The 22,730-nt window shown below is 43.9% G+C and overlaps 6 protein-coding genes across 6 annotated transcripts; 3 read left to right on the top strand and 3 right to left on the bottom strand.

The window, feature by feature from the left end:
* Positions 1 to 2,079: 2,079 nt before the first annotated feature.
* On the top strand, positions 2,080 to 5,029 carry H6S33_005657 (uncharacterized protein; the record flags this gene model as incomplete). Its single annotated transcript, XM_044837027.1, has 2 exons — positions 2,080 to 3,986; positions 4,045 to 5,029. 2 exons carry the CDS (start codon positions 2,080 to 2,082, stop codon positions 5,027 to 5,029), a joined length of 2,892 nt encoding a protein of 963 aa, XP_044698966.1.
* A 1,122-nt stretch (positions 5,030 to 6,151) lies between these two features.
* Positions 6,152 to 8,040, bottom strand: H6S33_005656 (uncharacterized protein; the record flags this gene model as incomplete). The annotated part of the gene is made up of 7 exons (XM_044837026.1): positions 6,152 to 6,552; positions 6,611 to 6,905; positions 6,957 to 7,083; positions 7,143 to 7,323; positions 7,392 to 7,551; positions 7,623 to 7,865; positions 7,927 to 8,040. 7 exons carry the CDS (start codon positions 8,038 to 8,040, stop codon positions 6,152 to 6,154), a joined length of 1,521 nt encoding a protein of 506 aa, XP_044698965.1.
* A 4,912-nt stretch (positions 8,041 to 12,952) lies between these two features.
* H6S33_005655 (uncharacterized protein) lies at positions 12,953 to 13,788 on the top strand (the record flags this gene model as incomplete). The annotated part of the gene is made up of 4 exons (XM_044837024.1): positions 12,953 to 13,119; positions 13,175 to 13,381; positions 13,446 to 13,555; positions 13,610 to 13,788. The coding sequence occupies 4 exons, from the start codon at positions 12,953 to 12,955 to the stop codon at positions 13,786 to 13,788; spliced, it is 663 nt and encodes a 220-aa protein (XP_044698964.1).
* A 354-nt stretch (positions 13,789 to 14,142) lies between these two features.
* Positions 14,143 to 14,754, bottom strand: H6S33_005654 (uncharacterized protein; the record flags this gene model as incomplete). The annotated part of the gene is made up of 5 exons (XM_044837023.1): positions 14,143 to 14,370; positions 14,425 to 14,523; positions 14,577 to 14,590; positions 14,653 to 14,677; positions 14,737 to 14,754. 5 exons carry the CDS (start codon positions 14,752 to 14,754, stop codon positions 14,143 to 14,145), a joined length of 384 nt encoding a protein of 127 aa, XP_044698963.1.
* A 3,651-nt stretch (positions 14,755 to 18,405) lies between these two features.
* Positions 18,406 to 19,366, bottom strand: H6S33_005653 (uncharacterized protein; the record flags this gene model as incomplete). The annotated part of the gene is made up of 2 exons (XM_044837022.1): positions 18,406 to 18,753; positions 19,118 to 19,366. 2 exons carry the CDS (start codon positions 19,364 to 19,366, stop codon positions 18,406 to 18,408), a joined length of 597 nt encoding a protein of 198 aa, XP_044698962.1.
* Positions 19,367 to 20,150: 784 nt separating this feature from the next.
* Positions 20,151 to 22,317, top strand: H6S33_005652 (uncharacterized protein; the record flags this gene model as incomplete). Its single annotated transcript, XM_044837021.1, has 6 exons — positions 20,151 to 20,471; positions 20,522 to 20,880; positions 21,215 to 21,288; positions 21,347 to 21,375; positions 21,456 to 21,485; positions 21,637 to 22,317. The coding sequence occupies 6 exons, from the start codon at positions 20,151 to 20,153 to the stop codon at positions 22,315 to 22,317; spliced, it is 1,494 nt and encodes a 497-aa protein (XP_044698961.1).
* Positions 22,318 to 22,730: the final 413 nt, after the last annotated feature.

Below are 22,730 nucleotides of genomic sequence, written 5' to 3'. Positions count from 1 at the left end.
ATTACTTCCCGACCTCAGTCAATTGTGTGGGAGTCTATACTGGCATTACGTGTAATAAATGGCACTAACTCCCCTGGAGAGCGTATTCTTCAGCAAGACTTTTTGTAAATTTTATTGACATTTTTTTCTGAGGCTTATTGGCCCTTAATCTCGCGGGCCGGTGTTAGCTCGCATGGGGCGATTGGTATTGGTTGCCTCGGGGGATTCGGATCTCTAGAATGTAGGGTGTCTGCCTCGGCTTGGCTGAATTTGAGTAATATTATGTCTGAGTTTGTGCCCCCCCTTGCAATTGCAGCTGCTAGCATTAACCTCAACACTGGTACTTCTAGGGCTCGAGATGCTCTGACATATGCAAGCGACCCCTATTCCAAACTAGAATATCAATATAAACATCGAAGTAAGTACGTAGAAATGGAAAGAAAGTTGGGTTCCGAACCAAAATAGACTGTTCATGACACATAAGGTGCTAGAATGCAGCCACTTTGACTCCCAACCACAATGGCGTGTGAAGTCTCTAGATCTTCAAGAGGGCGTAGATGTTGGAAAAAAGAGAAATAGTGGAAAATGCGATTATTGAGCTTTTTTTCGGCACGTGTAGGCGTAATCAATCTTGGAGAATCCCTAGGTGAACCAAAGAAGATAGACACATACGTGCGTGCGTGGGTAAGTGTCAATGATCAAATTACCAGATTTTGTGGAATTAGCAACTACTTACTCATGATACAGGTGTTCATGCATGGCTCTTATATATTCGTGGGTTTAACAAAATTTGATTTGAGTATTTGATATTGTCGTGAGAGATGAGGCTGTAGCTAACCCTGCGAGAATGGCACCTAACCCTAATGTCAATGATATTTTGACAAGTAATACGCCAAGCGTGAAACCTAACCCTGGCTTCTTTTGTCATGAAGTACAACCCCCAATTCCGATAACAGAGCTCCTAAATCATCTCTTAAGCCATAAGCTGGCGTCAAGTGCCATCTCCTTGCTTTGTACGCTAGTCATGATATCGCGAATGGTGAGATCGAAGGTTTTGGTACAGATATTCGCCCTGTGTCCGGCATCTAGCTAGTGGTGCGGGATGTATGTTAGCTACACATGCCATACACTGCTAGGAAATGTTATTGTAACACAGCCTGACCGCTGAAGGGATAATTCTACTTTCCAGGAGATATCCAATGGCTAGGCGTTGCAGCTTTCCATACATCTTCTTACTCGCGTTCCAAGAGCAGGTATGATGTAATAATGAATCGCTTATATGCACCACGCTTTGCTCAATCTGGCTCTCGAATCAAATTTTCAAGCTATTAATATCGATATGTGATCATAAATAGTCCGTCCGTAATAATGCAGCCATATCTAAGCATGATGATCGGCATCAAACTAGTATCATGTACTACTAGGTTTCTATCATTTTTGTACACAACTACGTACGTTCTTCCTACTGATAATCTTCCACTAAATACATATACCTACATGTACATATATACATACATCATGCGTATACTCGGTATCTATGTAGATATATCTAGATATATTCAATAAGAAAAGAATTTCAGAACGTTTGTTCGTCATTGTGAACGCACGAGCTTTCAACAGTAAATCAATCGCGGCAGTCATGACATTCACAGTATTCAGAAATAACCACCCCCATGGGATTTCTTACACGTTAGCCTTACCTATTATTTACAACCGATATAAGGATATAGCTGTGTTTACACAATTGCGTAGTTATTGTTATTGCAGGCTAGCCGCCGTCATGAAAACTTTCATCTTGAGGGCTGTAATCGGTAACTGCACCGTGGTGACCGAACACTTTGCATGTACCGGCTGCGTAAACATGACTGCCTCACACTCGCTCTGCCTTCACCTTGAAGCAATTTGTCCTGATACTCAATGGTATACGTGGTGGGCCCAAATGAATATAAATACAAGAACCCCGGGACCCCGGCCTTCGAACTTCTCTTCTCCTCGACACAGGCAAACAGAACCTGTTCCCTCGACCGGTTTTCAATAGAAGCTTTTCTTTTAAATCCTTTTTGACAACCTTCGTACCAACAACCTCTTAAGCATAGCAGAATGCTTTTCACCAAACTCTGCAGCTTCTTCCTCCTCGGTCTTGCTTGTGCGCAAGACCTAATCCAGTCCCCTCCCCAGGCCCCCACTCACGAGATCTCCTCATACGCTCGTGACAATGTTGAGATTTGCAAGTCTCGTCCCTTCGCGCCAACCCAGCTAAACTACCGCCGCAGTGGTAGCGACGTCTGGCTCAGGGAATACACCCTTGAGAATCGAGACCGTGAGTACTTCAAGCACCACGGTCTAGCAGCTACGATCGCCTATGACTTTCTCGGCGACACAAACTTCAAGTGCGCAATTGGTGCCCAAAGCTCTTGCACCGTGCATTGTCTCAATGCGGTAGGGCACATTGAAGATCTCGAACTCGCCCGACGAGTTTACTTTGTCCTGGCCTCGACCGGCCATTTTGTGGTGTCGCTGGATATAATCCACAACGCGATGCAAGCCGCGCAGAGCAATGTCGGGCTCATGGCCGGTCGTATGTCGTACGTCTTTTTCTGGTTCCAGCACAGCGCCGATGAGCTTCAGCGCATCGCCGCATTCAACCAGCTCTCTGAGATTTCTCTGTGGGCCGCCCAGTCCGCGCTTAATGCGGTTATGCCCTTGATCCCTTGGGGCAGCATGAAGGACTGGGTCTTTACCAAAATCTCGGAGAAGCAAGGACGCCCCATCTCGAACGAGCCGGGGCTTGTTGATATGTTCCCAGCACCTGCGGATGAAGAGATCTCGGAAATCCAGCTAACGAGATATACCGTCAATAACGGATATCTCCCCGATGCTCCGTACGCACTTCGTGTACCGCCCCGGTTTGGCGGCTCGCTGTGGTGGAATCCGGATGGTGTGTCATTGGCCAATTGGTGGTACAACAATGGCAAGTTGGACGGGAGACTCAACAAGCAGGAGTTCTACGGCAAGTGGGAGGAGAATGCGATGGCTCGCCATGACCCTGCAAAGGCAGCAGAGGTCGGCGATGTGGAATATCAGCATGGCTGGTTTCCTGACTTCAGTGCCCGCTGGAATGTCCATGGGTTCACAGAGGCTGCTTCGCATGCCTGGAATGACTTCAAGGATCTCTGTGCTGGCACCGCCTATGGATGGAGAAGATTCGTCCACGGTATCTGGCCCTCTGCAGAAGCCCAGAAGATCCAAGAGGAGGAACTCGATGGATATGGGCAGGTCGACGGACACACGGTCACCCGAAAGATCTGGGCCGAGAACCAGGACGAGAAACGGGATTGGATGGCCCGAGTAGCCGCCGGCGAAAACATCCTCGAGGACGAGCGCAGGCAACAGCCAGAAGGTAGACTCCAACCAGGTCAGCTCAGCTACATCACGTATCTCCGTACCAAGGACAAGCTTAATCCTCCTACCAAGCTTGGTGAAGGTGATCGGATCGCTAGCTGGGGTCCAACAACGGAGCGAGAGGCTCTGGGACGTTTCGAAGGCTGGGATTCATATGATGAGTACCGTCTTGAACAAATTGCAAAGACGTGGCCCATCCCGGACGAGCCCGAGAAGATCTGGATAAAAGAATCTTCAGATGAAACGAAGATCCCAAACCGGACCTTGGGATTCTACCAACTGGCACAGCGCACTGCCGGTGTTGGCCGCATCCTGTTTCCGATGGTCACTCAGGGTTTGGTCAAGACTATGGTCAACAGTTTCTTCTCCAAGTGGAAAGCGGATGATAAGCCGAGAGAGATCAACGAGATGGGAATGCAATGGTGGATCCAAGAGTCTGGTCGCATCTCCCGGATGGCACTCAAGGAAACCGTCAATCGGGTCATCAGATCCGAGAGTATCAAAGATGACGGTTCCTCTGAGTTGGCCGATCTCCTCGCGCTGGGCACATATCTTCCAGCAACTGACGGCGTTCTCGGTGCTTGGACTGCTTCCGATGTTGAGACGTGAGTTTTTCCAATTTACCTGTCTTTCGATCATTGACCTTACTAACCACCTTTACAGAACCTTGACGAAGAACATCTTCTACAAGACTCTCAACATGGCCATAACCTCCCAGAAGATGTTCATCTCCTGCACGAGTGAGTTTCGCAGATCCAAGGGTAGGAGCTCGATCCCTTTCACGTCCCCCAACCCCATCAAGGATTTCGAGGTCGTCAAAACCTGCGCCGAAGACACCACTGGACCGCAGCACAGTAAGGCATGCATCGACAATGTTGCAGTCTGCTACCTGTACCGCTGGAACGACCGTGGTATCATCATGACACACACCGTCGAAGATCCTTTCGGCTTCAATGATCTCGCTGCGGACCCATGGAACCTCAAGACGGCCGATATCATTACGAGCTCGTTCTGGTCGCATGTCATGGGCCTTAAGGATGTCCAGTTGGCGTCAAACCTGAGCATCCTGAATGATGGACCCACGGTTCAGCAGGCTGCAGACCCGCAGACCCCCGGCTTGTTCACTGTTCCCATTTGTCTGAGTTCTTACAACTGGAACTCCCCAACCACTAAAGACGGTCTCCTCGATGACCTCAATGTCAATGGCCCCCGCAAAGCGATTCCTTGCTATTGCGGTAATCTTGGGAAGGACACCAGCTCTGTATGGCAGGCTATGGGAATCACAGGGACTGCGGCGACCAAGGAGTACGCGAAGACGGTGTGTCCAGCCCAAATTGGTGTCAAGATGCATGATTGGCTCGAACGCTATGTGGCCTATTGTCGTCTTGGGATTCGGAAGGGTCCGTTGGGGACCGTGAAGACGGGCAAGGATGGGATGTGCGACCTTGTAATCCATGAGCTTGAGAGCAAACGGATTATCTCGACCACGGATCTAGAACCAGAGCAGAGCAATGCGTTCAAGTGCAAGATAAAGGGAAGCAACAAGAAAAAATGCAAACCTTACGCAAAGACTCCGATTTCCAGCGTGTGGGACGATACGATGGAAGCAGTAAGGGAGAGGAAGGAAAAGGAGCGGTCAAGTGCCTAGTACTTCAGGGAGCTATTAGGCAGGGGCGGGTGGGCGGCGCTGTTACTCAAGAAGACGAGAAATAGGAAGACAGCACAAGGGGAGGGTGGCAGACCAATTTGGATAAGGAAGACGCATCTGTTGTAGTTTTGTTACTTATATGTATATACCTATTTTTAATCTGTAATTTATTGCTAGCGGTTAATTTGAATTGAGTGTTTACAGAACGAGATTTAGATTCGTGATATCGTATGCATTTGTAGAAACACTGGGCTCATAAATGTTACCTCTACATTAGTGACTACATGTACAGTCACTACAAGAAGTCTTCGTGATGGCGCACACCACGCCCACCAAAAAAAGGTACAAAGCGACACACCAAAACACAAATATCTTTGAATAACTTCACAACCACAACAGATATTAAAATTCTGTTTGAGATGAGAGCAGGTATAGCCCTCAAGAGGCTCTACGTTTAAGCAAAAATTAACGGCTGCTATTGGTGTCGAGTTATTTAAATTTTGGTGTATTGCCTTTAGGATTGGGTGCACCTTATGTAGATAGTCACTTTGAACATAGTATAGGTTCACAATCACAGAATCTATTACTTTTGATTAGATAGAAAGTCTCTTGGATACTATATCTGCTCCTGTACCAAACATAATTTTAATATCTTTTGTGGTTGTGAAGTTATTCAAAGATATTTGTGTTTTGGTGTGTCACTTTGTACCCTTTTTTTGGTGGGCGTGGTGCGCGCCATCACGAAGACTTCTTGGTAGTGACTGTACATACATGCAACCCTAGCTAACCCTACCAAGCTAACCTCACTAAAGATGCCTGAGCTGGAGCTGTTGAATTATCTGTTATGATAAATAAATGTACAATTTATACATGTATCTGAGTCCTCGTCCTTGGGTCAGAAGACGCCACCATTGCGCATGCCGACATTATTTCGGATCGCCTGGTTCACAGTGTTGTAATTGTATATATAACATGTACATAATAAGAAAATCTATAAATTTGATTTTCGCTACCCAAATGAAAGTGCACCCAACAAATAATAGTGCAAATGGAACCCTAGTTAACTCTTAAAACGAATGACAAAATAGCAGAACAACTACTCCTCACTATGCAAAGAGCGATTTAAACGTCCTTCCGCTTCCTAAACAACATATTTACCCCTCGATCCGGAATGCACGAGACACCGAAGTGACCGTTCTGGGGCCTCTCTCCCGTCGGCGACTTGAACTCGTAGTTCATGATGATGGACGCCACCAGAATCTTCAGCTCGTTTGCTGCAAAGAATCGCCCTGGGCAGGCATGCCTTCCATGGCCAAATGACAAGTACTCTACCGATGTGCTGACCATTTGGTGCTTTGCCGCCTGGCCTTCCTCCTTTCGCAAACGCTCCCAGCGGAAACCGTCATATTGCATTTCCTCTTGTTTGTGGATGGCGGCGGCTGGAGCGCAGAGCCAAGTGCCTTTGGGAATGAAAGTGCCGTCAGAGAAGGTGTATGGGACCATGGCTTTGCGCATCATTGCAACTACGTTGTGTTAGTAAATATATATAAAATAATTAAAATCGGATATTTGAGGCCGTACTCGAAGTGACATTGTTCATGCGCTGGGATTCTTTAAGAGCACTATCAAGTTTCTTCATTTTTGTGAGTCCTTGTTTAGTCCAGCCACCTTCTTCGGCGATAACTGAGGCGATTTCATCCTTGAGGGGGTCGTGGAGGTCTGTGTGGACTGCCAGATCGTAGAGGGCTTGGGTGATAGAAATCGAAGTAGTGTGAATAGCCGCGAAGTTCAAGAATAGGATCCGGTTAACCAAAGACTCAGTATCAGTGTCAGCGCCAAGTGGTGCGCTGTCCAAAATCCATTGGATTGCATCATCCTATACTCGTGTTAGAAGCTGAGCTAGGCAGAAATCAGTAGCTGGACTTACTGGGCGATCAGTCCACTTGTCACCAAGCTCCTTCATCTTCTTTTTCCTCTCCTCAAACAATGGTCCAACAAACTTCATTAGTTTCTTAAGTTTCTTGGGCTTGTCCAAAATATACCACGAAACGAGACTAGCAGATAAATTAATACTTGGCGTCTCAAAATTCGAGATTGACATAGATATACTAACGGTTTGAGGATGCGAGGGGCCATGTCAATGATAATGCCACTCCTTGATGTTGTTGTAGCATATTCGACAAGGTTGTCCAGATATTCTTGGTTACGGCATAATGGCAAGCCAACGTACATACGGTTAATAGTTCTTGAAATAACTTTTAACATAATATCCCATACGTTGACCTCGGTCCATTCTGTAGAAATAAAAGAGTTAGAACAAAGACTCCTTCGTACTAGGCCTAGAGAGTAAATATATACGGACCATCTCCGATGTTTGTGTTTTCCTGCCAAGCTAGTGTCACTTCACTTATAATTTCCGGCAGAATACTGCTCAATCTTTGAGTTAGGTAGACTTGGATAACTTTGAGGTGATATGTTTCTGTACGAAAACTATGATCCATGGTGTAGTCGATGGAAATTCTCTAATTGCGCCGGAACTTCGTTTAGCAAACATATTTCACTAGGAACCTAGAGATTGGAAAGTATCACGTACATCCGCACCAGCGTCCCCAAAGGAAAGAACATGATCAGGTGCACTATTCATCTCCTGCAAATGCTTTGGGTCGGTTGGAAAGACGAGGTACCGGGGAATGCTAGCAATCTTGAAGAATTTCCCATCTTTACTGTATTTTTTGTATCCCTCCTTGATGAGAGCGTCGGCCTCTTTGGTATGTCGGAGGGCTGCTTTCCAGGGTCCTAAGATTCCTGGTGGAACTCCGACCGATTCGACATCGACCTGTGTCAACAGAACAGTCAGTACATGATAGTCATTTCGTTGATGCTGTCGTGGCACGTACGTAGACTGAGTAGTGATAATACACCCTATATGTAACCAAACCAACAAAAACCACAGCCGCAAGAGTAGTTTTGTCAATGGAAGAAAGTTCTTCAATCAGTTCCCTCAACGCCATCTCTCTAGAATTATGTATTTATGTGTGTGAGTGGCAAAGTAACAAAAGAAGAAAGCGCTAATGAGTGATCGATATTATCCCCTTCACATTTCCAGGACGTCGAATAGTTATATACCAGCGGCACTGGGGATATTTTCGCTCGGAAACCGCTCGGAACCCGTCCGGAAGCCGAGTCCTTCGATTCTCGGAGGTAGCTGTCAGTTTACAGTAGAGATCGACAATCCCTTCTTGGCACCGACATGAACTCAAAAGTCAAAGAAGGTATGCAGCGCACGATGCCGTTCTCCTTCTCCAGAGAAAACGGGTACCCTGTTCCGGGATTGCGGTAGACTGTAGACCTGGCTGGTATCATGGATAAATCCGCAACCTAATAGGGGGTGGTTCCATGTAGGTTAGCATTGTACCTGCTAGCAACATAGGAGCGAATCATCTTCTGGAACTGTTCCGACGCTAACCCAGCTACATCCAGGTGAAACATCACCGGGCTTAGTCACCACACAAAAGCAAGCAAGTGAAGACCAACGGTGAACATTAGTCAATTAGTAGATTCCTGTATGGCTACTAGTCTTGTCCCCGGAGCGGATCTGATCCGAAAGACTTTCCCGAGATGTTAGAGGTGATTCAATTGGATGGAACGTTGACGTCCTAAACATCGTGAAATTCACGTATGGCCTTTGAATCTACGTACATTATCTCGGATACCACCCTTACTAAATATATGTAGGTATCAAGGATGTATATAGATACCCCGACGATATCGATACTGATGTACCTACATAAATTAACTCCAGCTCCCAGCTCCCCTTTTTCTGGGGCCCCGTTCCCAAGAATCTATCTGAACCTACTAGACTTTTTTAAGTCTCTCGTGCATTAACTACCCAACCATCCCTTTCACATAGCCTGTGAGACGTTTTTGCCCGACGCATCAATTCAGGACGTTATCATGGGTAGTAATAAACTTTAACAACCTATAGGAGAAGCGTTAGTGGTGGCTAAAGAATGCTTCTAGGCATAGCGCCGGTGCGAAGCAGCTTATAAGTGAATTAACGATTGACATATTTATCGATACCTTTATCAATTAACACCAAACTCGTTTATCGCTTCCTGCACTCAAATGTCTGGCTGCCCCGCAAAATTATTTAGTATAGGACCATTTTCCTAAAATGTGGTCTGAGTCGGCTATGTGGTATCTATCATGTATGGGTTACGATATCTATCGATCTTATCCTAGGAATCGAAATTTTCATTTATTGATTTGCAGGCAATGGGGTCGTATCCCTGGCGGCCATCACTAACGTCGTCGTTGTTGTCGCGGCGCTTTATTAGAGGTAGGATAGAAGGATTTTTCAAACTAAAGTGGCGAGCAGAGTTAGATAACGCTTATTGCACCTACACTCACCCATCTACTTGCTGCGAGAATAGGTTTCCGCCACCACTTTTGTGTTGCAACCGCATTTTCACGTACAAATTTGGCGGAAACTTATTCTCGCCGCAAGTACTGTACCAGTATATATACAGCCTCCGGTAGAATTATTGCGGAAATGTGGCATTGGAGAATCGCTCTGTTCTCGGCGTGATCGTTGTCCCTGTTTTCCACTTTAATTCTACCGGAGGCTGTAACTTCAACTGGTCATACATTATCACTCGGCCTATACATACCTACTATACTGTGAAACCAAAAACCTTATTAAAGAACGATTAACGACCAAGATGCACAAAATTGTTATATCGGTTAATTTATTGTGTCTTTAAAGTCATCAGTGTTCAAAATCAGAGAAGCTGCAAATTCTACCATACACAAAGAAGGGGAGAATTAACTCGTCTACGAGGAAGTGGGATGAAGAAAAGTAGTAAATTGTGAAGAGAAGATAAACCATTGAGGCACGTGAGAGGTTTGAGTCAAGAAATTTACTTTTCGCAGTGTTTTTAGGTCATGTGCAAGTGTGTGTGCTACCTTACATTCTCGGAAGGTGTGTTGGTTACTTGTATCTCCCGAGTAGACCTTAGTTCAACCAATACTCATCCTTCTAGATCTGTCTAGAATTCATATGGTGAAACAAAATGCTCCTTCCAGATCCCCAACTTCTTTACTGGACAGATTAGTTATATTTTTCTTCATCCTCGTGCCAAAAAGCTGGCTAAATGGTTTCCCTTCTTATATAGTTTGTTCTGAATGCGCGGATACATACCTATACGTATACGTAGGAAGTACAAACACTACGGAAATTTACTTTCACTGGACGAGGCGAGGTTTTCAATAGAATCGTTCGTTACCAGCGATACGGTTTTCGGGAGAACTGCTATGTGCCTTTTCTATGTACAAACAAATTCCTCTATAGCTACAAGATTTGTGTATGTGTTTAAGTTTTAACTGATCACCGCATACTAATTTTCAGTCGAGATCTGCTAAAATTTGCCAGTTGGCATAAGTGCAAAACTTATATCGAAGAATGCTGCATGTAAAAAAGAAAAGAAAAAAGAAAGAAAGAAAGGGGAAAGGTGAGAGTCAGACGTGGAACTATAGTGATTGCGGACATGATAGAATTTGTGAAACATATATAAAGTCCTGAGATCCTTGAAAAGTAGCCAAAATCCTCTACCCTCCCACGCATGCTCAAGACCAACTTGTTTCGAAGGTAAAAATGTCCTCGGCACTCCCACCTATTTGATTGTCAGTTCTAATATTAATATATTGGCCTTAGATCTTCAACGTTTCTAGAATGTGCAATTTTATCCGACTTTTATATGATTGCGGTCATCGCCCGCCCCAATTCAACACAATTTGCTGGATTATCTGGGAACAATTGGAAGATACGAATCGACGCCAGCATGGCGATTATATATTTTCTGATTGTAAAATGGACCGTATAACGGAGGAAGTACGTATGGCTGGAATATGCAATGAGTGCATGCCAGCAACCAGTATATCAGTTAATTCAGTCAAGAAAGCGGAGCCACGATGACTGAAATGGAGTGTGCACGTGTGTAATAGGCTATATTTCATCATATTAATCTTTATGGCCATTGGTTATGTAGTTTAGATCGACTTCAGGGATCATACTCGTCTAGATTAGTGATAATCCGTATCCCCTACATATACATGTATACTAGCACTTCTTATTATATACAAGAAGTTGACTTTGAATTCAAAGTCGACACAGTCGTAAGTATTAGACTTACTGAGCACTTAATTCAAGGGAACCCATAGAATGCTTAATACGTAATGAGTATTAAGAATGATCAATATCTGCATTTCCCGAAGCTGCAGGGTAGAATTATTCAGTGCCTATTTATAGCTAGGCGAACGTGATGAATGGTAAGAGATTTCTCAAGAATCATAGAATTCGAGAATACAAGTCTTCTCGAGATTACCTCTTCTAGTATCCCCCCCTTGATAGGACAGCTCAAAACATCAAAAATGCGGTAGTTTTTTTTTTTTTTTTCTCTCATCCTGCAATGCTGCCCCTCTCATATTAATAATAAGTATACCTGAACGTACTTTCATCTCTTTTATAGGCTTCGATGTTATTCCAATAGTTTTGTAACCAAGGTTTCAATTTGGTAAACACCTTGGGCAAACAACAAAATGAACATCGCGTATACCCCTCAGTACAAAAACCCGGCAACTATGTCTGATAACGCAGTGAGGTCGACTTGGGTGGAGCGTTGCCCAAGAACGGCGACAGAAGTCCTGTAGAATAAGTGGTGAGTGGCCGCACCTCGAATAGTGGTGATTTGTATAGAAGCACATCTTGATAAGCTATAAGAGAGTAGAGCAAAAGGCGTTATGATAAGAAAGTCGAAATCAAGGCCAATGACTAAATCTTTATCATATCGACCTCATTTTGTGTTAGCGATTTTCACCTGCTATAAGAATTGATTCTCCTCGAAGAAATGTCTATCTACTAAAATAAAGGACGAAGAAATAGAAATCCACGATCGACTGATAGCATGTTGATCTATGATAAGTCACTTACATTACCTGGAGAAAAGCAACTCGACAACTTCAATGCAATTTCGGGATTAGATGTAGTCCTATGGACTTTGTGTGCAACGGTAACGACCTTGGAAACTTCGGATTTCGCTAGAACATAGAAGACAATGATCAACAGAGATGATGCAGCCAGAAAATATTTCCGATGCAGATGAGGATATAGCAACGGAAGAGATCCAAGTTGGCGAGCATGTGGTTCCGTTGAAGTAGGATGAATGTATGTATGAATGAATAAATATATCGATTACATACATGTATATATATACATGTAGTATACATGTACAAGTTGGCTTTTTTCATGTACTTTACACGTAACACCACCAAACACAATATGAATACATGTACGCAATAAATGCTCGCAAACAGAGGCTTATGTAAAGTTATTTAGCTGCGCTGGGGTTTAAATTTTGTGTTAATACATTAATTACGGACGAGGGGGTTGAAATTCCTTCAACAGGACCTAATACCTGCATGATCATGAATTAGGAGGATGATATATATCTTTAATTCTCACATGGCCATAAACAAACTAAACATGTAAGGGGAGGCCATCCAACTGATTCTCGAGGAGAAACAAACCGAACTGCCGGAATGCAACCTCCAATGAATGATCGGCAGGGAATATATATGCACCCAGCCATTCTGTGGGGGGGGTGACTTCCACGTCGGTGTAGCGAGCAAATATTCTCTCTCGGAATGTTTGACCACCCTTTATCTAACCACTCCTTTTCTTGTCAACATTGAGAAAGGTTGGGTAGCTAGCTATAGTGCGACGTATATAATTCATTATAGAACGATAACCTCGCGATCGATTATTATATCCTTATCCCACCCTGTTCCATGTTTCCCCATAGGTACTATCTAGTTATACTCGCAGTCCTTCAACTATTATGGACACCACTACTAGCTCACTTGGTTATGCAAGACCCGAAGCCATTCAGGATCGACGCAGAAGGTGGCCCAGACTTTTATAACGCACCACTGAAAGCCGATGGGAGTGACTACCCATGTAAAGGGTTCCACCTAACAGCGGGAATGGGTGCCCCAGTAAAGCAATGGTTTGCTGGGGAGATTGCAACATTTACGTATGTAGTATACTACTACTTTCAAATGCTCTAAATGCTCACCTGCAGAGTTCAGGATCGATATGAAGGGTGTGGCTGCACATAACGGCGGGAGTTGTCAAGTATCGATATCATACGATATTGGAAGAACGTTTAAAGTTTGGAAGTCATTCATTGGCAACTGCCCACGCGGAGCAGTTGAAAACGAACTTACGACCTCAAATCAGACATATGAGTTTCTTATCCCACAAGGAACACCGAGTGGAAATGCGATATTTGCGTGGTAATCCAAGTTCCCGGTCACATCACCAAACTCAGTCCGTACTAATTCTAGACGTACCAAATAGGACATGGTTTACAGTAACCGGTTTCCGAGAGATGTATATGAATTGTGCCCACGTCGAGATCATTAACGGCGGTGATGGCCTGCCAGGAGTATACCCTGCAATGTTTATCGGTGAGATCAACCAATGCATATCACAGGCGAATGCCAACCTGGTTTTTCCAAAAGCGGGTCCGCAGGTTGAGAATGCTGTCAACAAAACTCGTTGGGTTGGTGCACCGCCTGTAGGGTTATGTCTGGATCCTCCGGAGATCCCAAAGAAGGCGCTAGTACCATTTATGCCTCGGGGCAGAACTCGCAGGGCGCTATTGGAGCTGGATTATGCGTGGTCAAAGACTAGACTTTAGTTAAAGTTTTATTGGTAATTGGTGGATGGAATGATCATGTTTTGTTGATGGTTTCGTCGAGGAGTCAAGTGGGTATGGAAATTAGGCCACTAGTTGATATTAGCGCTTTACTTCTTGTTGTAGGGTCAATATGGATGGAGTCCGCTAAATACAGCTTGCGGTAAGATTATTGTAGAAGTATGGGGGGAGTTCTATTGGCTTGCCCAGCCATAGAAACCCTGTTTCTAGACCCTGTTTCTACAATAATTCTACCTCTCGCTGTAAGAAAATGACACATTCAATAACTGGAATATAAAAGCTGCGGGGATGGAGAGAAAATCATTTATATCATATTAAAAAATACATATATCAATTTTAGTTCTCCAAAGCGATGCACTCAATCTCGACGGGTACTCCCTTTGGCAGCTGCTTAGCAGCAACGCAGCTTCTAGCCGGCTTGTGCCCATTGAAGTTCTTCTCGTAAACCACATTCATGCGCGCAAAGTTTGCCATGTCATCAAGGAAAACACTGGTCTTAACAACCCTGCTCAAGTCACTCCCAGCAGCTTTCAAAACTGCCCTCATGTTGTTGAAAACAACATCCTGCAACAACCCGTAAGCATCGAACTTGGGCAAAATTACTCAGAATTTCCTCACTGTTTGTTCCTCAATGGTTCCCTCGACAACATTCCCGTCCTTGTCGGCAGGAATTTGGCCAGAGCAGAAAATCAAGCCATTGGCCTTGATAGCTTGGGACTACTCGATTATTAACAACAAAATTACATCACTGGCAGTTGATAATATCTTACATATGGACCCGCAGCTTTTCAATCAAAGCAAACAATATCAGCAAGTTTACCGAACATCAATCAAGAAGAATCTTACCAGGCGCAGCATCGGTGGTAGAAACCTAGCCATCATCAGCACCAAGTTGTATCAATGAAATTGGAACGAAGACGATGTACTTACGGGAGTAATTGAAGACATTTTTCGATGATTTCTGAATACTGCTCTGAAAACAAGATGGTTCATGTAAGTGGAGAAGTGGGGTAGGCTACAAATTTACTTTACAGCTTGGTGGTGGGGCGCCTACATAACAGGAGCGGTTAGTTCCGTGACGGTCATCACAATGATGACGCACCCACCAGGGTGCTCCCGCTCCCATGGTCAAGGGTCCATAACACAGTACCTACATGTAGTATATTTTCTATATTTTCGTTGCATCATTTGAACTCACTCGAATCTTCTGCCAAGGCCTAAGATAATTGGACAGAATTTTATTGCCCCAAACGTACTTGCGGCGAGAATAAGTTTCCGCCAAATTTGTACGTGAAAATGCGGTTGCAACACAAAAGTGGTGGCGGAAACTTGTCTCGCAGCAAGTACATGTATGTACTACAAAATAAGGTCTGACATGGGAACTAAATAGATGTCAGATAATCAAGGTGTTAAGATTGGTTATAATTATTAACTGTTAGAACAGAATTAGAATATAGATAGGTTTTTCGGTACATACAAGCAAAACGAGAAGCCAACACGCCGTGGTTGTTTCGAGTGTGCAAAAGTTCATAACACTAAAGTGACTACGTCTTATACACGTCACCTTAGAATGCCCCATTTCTCAGGCCACAACCCCTAAGTGCAACTTCAACACAATTATCAATCAATCGCCCATAATGTCTCAGTCCCCTATAGCTGATAAATCATCTATATCAGCACAGCAAACTATCACATTCAATGATCAACTAAACATCCTTTCCATCGCCCATCACCATGGAGACCATAAACAACATAACTATCATGGAGCGGCCCATCAATTCTACTATAGACACCCTGGTATGCGGTTTCTAGACCTCGTTTCTCTGCTCCTTATCACTCGGGGCCCTCACGACGTCGGCGCCATCTCTCTTATCAGATACCCTCAAAAGATCTCAATCTATTATACCAAAAAGGAACCTTGTAATCAACAAGAGCATGAATACATCGAGCGTGTATTGAAACGCGCCCTCGCTAGTGGTGACGAAAAGACAAAAGCTGCATGCCGGACGGACATTCTACATAACGTCATTCAGAACTGTACTCTCAAGATCAACAGGCGGCTCACCAAGATCTGCCATCGATTGGGACATCTCAACAGAGCTATAGGCCATTATAGAATAATTTCCAGTCCTTATATCATGGATATCGAGACTTCACTCAGGAAATTTATTCCAGGATATTACTTCCCGAAAGAAGAGACTATAAAACAATTTCTGACCCGGATTTTTGATGGAATGAGAGCTGATGTTGGGAAACCTGATGTTAACTTCGGAACTTTAATCAGGCTTTCCTGGGCAATATCTGCGACGCCTAATATTGATCTTATACTTGACCAAGTCCTGTTGTATCGCATCAGAAAGCTTGGCGACTATGAATTGGCCATTCGGATGCTGGTGGCCGAGGTTTCAGATTTGAAAGGACCAAAAAAGCATTGTACGACAATTGAAGAGGTAATTCTTTTTATTTAAGCTCTAGAATACTGCTTTTACTTATCAGTCGTTTCATATAGGTTTTATCGCTTGAGTCGTTTAGCATTTCTCTCTCTGTAAGCCCAGAGCAAATTCTCAAGACATGGGTCAAAGATAGGAATACAGAATCTGTATTCACACAGAATCATTTTCATTTGGTTTTCCCACAGATGAAACCATCTACAGAAAGTTCCGCCAATTTGACTGAGAAACAGATGATTGTGTCATCTGTGCATTGTGAATGCGCTCTTGCTTTGTATCTTCTGAAAAAGTATTGGTATATCAATGGTCAAAAGAAAAGATATTTGAAAATCCAGCTTGGGGTTTCAAAGTCGGGTTGTCTCATGTGCCGAAGATTCATCGACATTCTAATGGTGGAAAACCCCGGTGTTGCCATCATTGTTACGAGCTTTAACGACAAGATACCGGTAGGATGGAAAGTTCCGAATGCCTCTTCAACTCTCGTTAAAAATACCATCCATAAACAGGTATCGAACCTTGTGGATAATGTTTTTGAAAGAGTTCTTTCCACGTGCCGCGAGTTAAAACAAAACGATGTTGTTTCTACATCAGTTATTTCAGGAAGGCATTCTGGCTTGTAGGCCGAGGCTTTAAACTTGAAGTAGGCTACATATTTTGGCGGTCCAGCGGGGTATATTTCTTTTACTGGCATGATTGTGTATGATATTTCGGTCTGTTTCTTGTGCAGAATGAAGTGGCATGTGAGGGAATATCCTTTAGTTTTTTTTTTTTTTTTTTTTGTCAACCTCGATATGTTCGGTTCATTCCTTAGGCTTCTGTTAACTACGAATAGAATACATATTATAGTCAGGTAGGTTGTACCCGAAAGATTATAGATGAATACATGTACATTCTTCTTTCCGGCTCTATTACAATCCCGATTATTTTCGCCCACAGAATACAAGGATTATAATTTCAATAAGATAGAAGGGCGGGTACATGTGCTTTTATAAAACCCCCTATATATATCACTTGAATAGCTTACTTAATTAGAACTATTGAAAGAGAGGGCGAGTCGAATGGCTCGCGGGTATCTTCATTAAACCAAATTTAGACCTTTTGACCTTAATTCAAAAGATAACCTTGGGTAGCAAATTTAAACTCGATGACACAACATTTGCCCTAACTCTCCTTCCACTCAGAAAATATTTCAGGCGCGTTTACATCATGCAGAGGATAAACATTAAGGGCCTGTTCGGTCGGGCGTGGTATTCAATACTATGGTGTGGGCGATTCGTGGTTGTGGTTGGAGCTGGGTAGGCAAGGAGTTGAGATTCAAGTGTTGGGAATAAAACATGTCCGGAGGTGTTTATTAATACCATAGTAAAATAGCCTAATACTATAATATTAAATATGGTTGACCGAACAGGCCCCAAGTATGTAGTAATAATACTTCCTCGCATCATTTAAAATCACTCGCCTTTGAGCCAAGACTTCGGAAAAAAGTTCCTAGGTGGAGTAACGTAGAGTATATGTATGTACCATATGTTCATGCTGTCTTGGCAAAAATGAACTTTGTACCGGTATGAAGCTAATAGCTATCAAAATCAACTTATCCAAAAGGTCAAGAATTTTGAATGTCACTTTGGCCAAGACAACAGACATCGTTCCTCACCAATATTCAACAAGTCGACGCCATTACTAACTGAGCCCTTATATTATCCGCCTCGATAAGTTGCTACTTCAACAAGTTGTTGCGAAGGCTTTAACTGTAGTTACAAGCGAGCCCTTATTTGGATTTCTCATAAATGTTGTGTATGCAAAATTTTGTGGAAATCCATATTTAAAGTTAGTTAGCCAATATTGCCATTTACGCAACAGCCGTAGAAAGATCTAATTGATGATTTCCCTGCCTACCGTCAAATTTGTGTTGGATTGGATGTAGTCAAGATATGAGTTACGACAAGACCAGGTCTGACGTTTATTCAAGGTCAACGATTAACCTTTTTGCCTTTCCCGAAAGATATTCTCCAGCCCAAGGTTAATTTTGATTGGCGCTCAAAAATATTATTAATACACATAGTTCGTGAAACAGGGAACCAGTATCACCAAGAGAGAAAGGATTTCCATCTGTGGTTCGACGCCCCAATCGCTGACAACACAACAAATTTTATCCGATCCGGCTCTCGGGGGCAGCTTGTGTCCGTTCCTCCACGTCCTCCTCTTTCGTTGCCGCAGGCGATCTACTCCGGCTCGACCTTGCGGGGCCACGAACTCCCCTGTTTCCGCTGTTTCTGTCACGTCTGTTGGATCTACTATCATCGGCCCTCCCACCACCGGCCCTTCCGCCACCGGCTCTCCCACCACCGGGACCGCGGTTGCTGCTCTTATGGTCAGGTGGTGGACTGACGAAGGCAAAATCGGCATAGATGGTTTGATCGAGATGTTTAGTATTGTCTGTTTGGGCGATTGCATCGCGAGCCTCGGCAAGGGTAGAGTATTCTATTAAGGCGTATCCCTATATGCAAGGAAATATAAGGTAATTAGTAAATTACGAAGGAATTGAACATACTGGACGACTGAATAGAGTATGGCCACACTTGATTTCTGAGTTTTGAGCTCAATTCTGTGTGCTTGGCAGTGGAGAGAGCACGTCTATGCTGAACGCTGCCACTGTTAACAGTTAAAATAACTATCTAGCATGCGATAAGAAACTCAATGAGAGTTAGCAGCGACAGCGTTCATCACAGACGTGCTCTCTCCACTGCCAAGCACACAGAATTGAGCTCAAAACTCAGAAATCAAGTATGGCCATACACTCTGTTCAGTCATCCAATCCAGCTGGAAATCGCTTTGATATACATCAAGTCGAAATTGCATACCTTGACGTAACCCGTCCTTCGATCGAGATTCAGATGTAGATTCTGGATTTCCCCATATTCCCCAAACTTGTCATGAAGCTCCTCCTCACTTGCCTCCTCGTGTACGTTTGTGACGAGTACAATCCATCCCTCGACAGATCTTACAGCCGGTGCACCAGCTCCTGTTTGAGGAGGGGCAATTTTTGACGCGCCTGTTTCCTCGAGTTGTTCTTCAGCAGAAGGTAGATCACGCATCTCATCGTCCTCCATGGTAGGCTTGCGTTAATTCCGGGGTTATAAGAATTAAAATTCAAGATGATCGAAGTAGGAACGTATGATTTTGTCCTTGAAAATTAAAGATCTAGAGCCTGGCGAATGTGCGGGAGTTGCTGATGTGCGAAGTTGAAAAGGCTCAGGGCTTGTTTTGGGCCATGTCGCGCATGTAGGGACAACAAACCTTTGGTAACACATGAGTACGTAGTGTTACCCGGCTTTACTTCCTTATTAGTTACCCGGTCCTTCAATAATAGAACATCACTTGCGTGTATCGTCCTGTAGGGCCATGCATCATCTACTGTCACTCGAGCCTTTGTGTGGTGTATTACCTTTTATGAAAAGTGAAGTCGAGAGACCTATTAATTGATCTCATTTTTAGCTCGTCTCGCTTCTATCTTAAGACTTACCATATCTGGCCCCCCTCATTTTCATTCGTCGGCTTTTTTTATCTTCCTGTTTTCTGTCTTCTTCGATCCTCTACGCAACTACATCCCCGCATTTATCTCTCCAACATTCTCCATCTTTCTTCGGCTTGTATCGGGCTTTATTAACTCATATACTCTTGGTTACGCTGTTATATATTATACCGCTTCCCTGCACATCTCTTTCAGATTCTGGGCGCATAGAACTTTGATCCCTGGAGTATATTCTGTTTTGAGCTCTTCCCGGTTACGGAACCGATCTTCCTTTTTGATACAAAGGCTCAGTATCTGAATCCACAAGAGAACGGTTTCAGCCACTGCTACGAGTACTGCTACAGGATCACCAAACATCCAGCATGAATCTGAGTGCCTCACGATGGGCACCTACAGGAGATGAGATGAGAAATACCCCACCTTCTGCTGTTTTTAGGAACGGTCGGACATCTCTCCTGATTACTCAGGAGCCTGCCAACAGCCCTGGAAACTTTGATAATGATTATGATATGGAGGATATGCACCTCGATTCGGGCGCTACCGACGATTACGTCTTTGATACGGCGATGGATTACGATGGGGATGTTGCTATGGTGGATCTAAATGATCCTGGAATTATTAAAATGGTTACCGAGCTCACCAGAAACGAACGCCAGGCCGAAAATATGAGGGAATACGTTGATGTAAATCTCTCTACCTCCATTTCTCAATACTGAATTGCTGACGAGCGTAGTTGAAACCTAGGCTACGACCTGCAGTTTCAAAGTCTCGTATCTCTCAACCATCTTGCTTACTTATAATTGATACAAACTTTATTGTTTCCCATCTTCAGCTAGTTGATAATCTTGTTCGCTCTCATCATCGCTGGAAAAATGTTGTTGTCATCCCTTGGGCAACTATACAAGAACTGGATGGTCTCAAGAAATCTTTGCACGCACAAAAAGGTGTTGACCTTGGAAAGCGGGCCAGAAATGCAATCAACTGGGCATTCGGAGTGTTCGCCAAACTTGACCCCGGTGTTTGGGGTCAGACTAAGGAGGAATGTGAAGACTCTTATGTTCGTGGAGATGCTGCAATCCTTGAATGTTGCCGGTCAGTACACATATACTTAACCCTGGAATTCAGTGTAGATTTGAAAGCCAGCCCCTAAATTGGCGGCTTCCCTTACAAACACATCCATATTAGCTAGTGAAACCGTGAGGTTGACCTATGCATCTTTGCTATAATAGCTCCCCTTGACGCCGATATTTAGATTCACATAGCACTATCACTTGGTGGGGCGTTGGGGAAGTCGTTCTTCGAGAAATACGTAACAGATAGTAATGATCTGTACGGTTTACTCAGGAGAATGAATTACCCTTAAAAAACGCCCTCACTTTAGCTGATGGTATTCTTGAATTGCTTGCTGACTCCGTATTTTCTATAGATACTTCAAAAACAGCCACGAAACAGTTCTTCTATCCAACGACAAGAACCTCTGCATCCAAGCAATGATTCACAGTATGTTTCAGTTTTCCTACCCATATTAGTGATCAATATCATTGATAATTTATCCGAGATATCAAAACCGTATCGGTTGTTGGTGAGGTACTTACCGCTGAAACAATCCTCACCCGTATTCTTGGAAATTCAATCAACCCAACGGAGATTAAAGAAACCGCTATTAGTTCTCGAGAGCCATCCAGGCTAAACCCTGGGTATAATTCAGTGTCTGATTATACAACTTATAACCGTGAGGATCGTCAGGCTTCTATGCATCATATACATATATCTACCTCTGCATATATGCAGCCTGTTTATAGAGTTGCCGGTAGAGATAGGGGCATGAACGAACCATGCTTCTATCAGGGGATTGATCGTTCCCAGAGTGGGGATATGATAACAGATATTGCACCGAAACGCGCAATGGGAAATGGCTTGGAAGCGTCTATATACGCCACCACTGCAACATCTGTGCAAAGATCCCAATATCATACCAAACCCAACAACATCCCCAGGCGTCTGCTTCGAACGTCGGATTCATTTTTGGGGCCCTCAAGGAACGATGAAAATAAAGTACAAGTCAAAAGAAATCTCAACAGCTTCCTTCAGAGAGTTTCTACAGGATTAGTCGCTACTCTCGTGCCGTTGTTGAAACAATGTGTGCAGAGCAAATTAGTCGGGACAACTGAGTTCACCCTTGAAGCACTTAACTGCCATCCAGAGGAGCAGGTTCGAAATATCATTGACCTGGAAAGGTTTTTCCACATGTATTGGGCTTCTGTGTTCCGTGAGTATCTGCCGGCGGATTATGGGCACGCTTTTAAAAATGGTGATCTTAACAGACGCTTGTCTGAGTGGATTCAATGGACTGAAACTATCGGGTCGAACTCTACAGGCCCTAAATCCAAGGAGGTAAAGAAGTGGATTGATGAGTGGGACTTTATCTGGAAAAGGATTGTATTTACTGCGGAGGAGGCGCATGTGAACATAGAAACGGCCGATCGATGGAGGACTGCCTTATTGGACGTCGGGCTTGTAGCGGAGTGATTGCTCTGGGTATGGTATGTACCCCAAAGCCAGGTATGAACCAATGTTTTTCTATTTAGATTGTTTCAATGGATTCCCTTTTCTTATCTACGAAAGCGCTAGTGACGTCTATCTGCCTTCTTAACTTCGTTTACTTTATTAACCTTTGGCTAGACTATATTTCTCCCAATTCATCTGGCCTCTTCGTGATATCTTACCTGTAGCCCTTATTTCGTAGGTTCTTGGATATTATCGATTCCTTGTTCTTGATTTGGTTATTGCTGTTTCTATTCCCCCCATTGTTCTCCGGGGGTTTGCCTTCGAGGCATATTCACACTTTTGAGAAAGTTGCCTCTATAAATGTATGGGGGTATGATGTACCTAGCTACATTGTACTTATTTATGTACAGCACCGAAATCGGTGCCATGACATT

The sequence above is a fragment of the Morchella sextelata genome, assembly GCF_020137385.1.
Source record: "Morchella sextelata strain SCLS chromosome Unknown scls_2, whole genome shotgun sequence".
NCBI classification, from domain to species: domain Eukaryota; kingdom Fungi; phylum Ascomycota; class Pezizomycetes; order Pezizales; family Morchellaceae; genus Morchella; species Morchella sextelata.
Note: the sequence above shows the minus strand (reverse complement) of the source record. Positions and strands in the feature narration are given on the sequence as shown.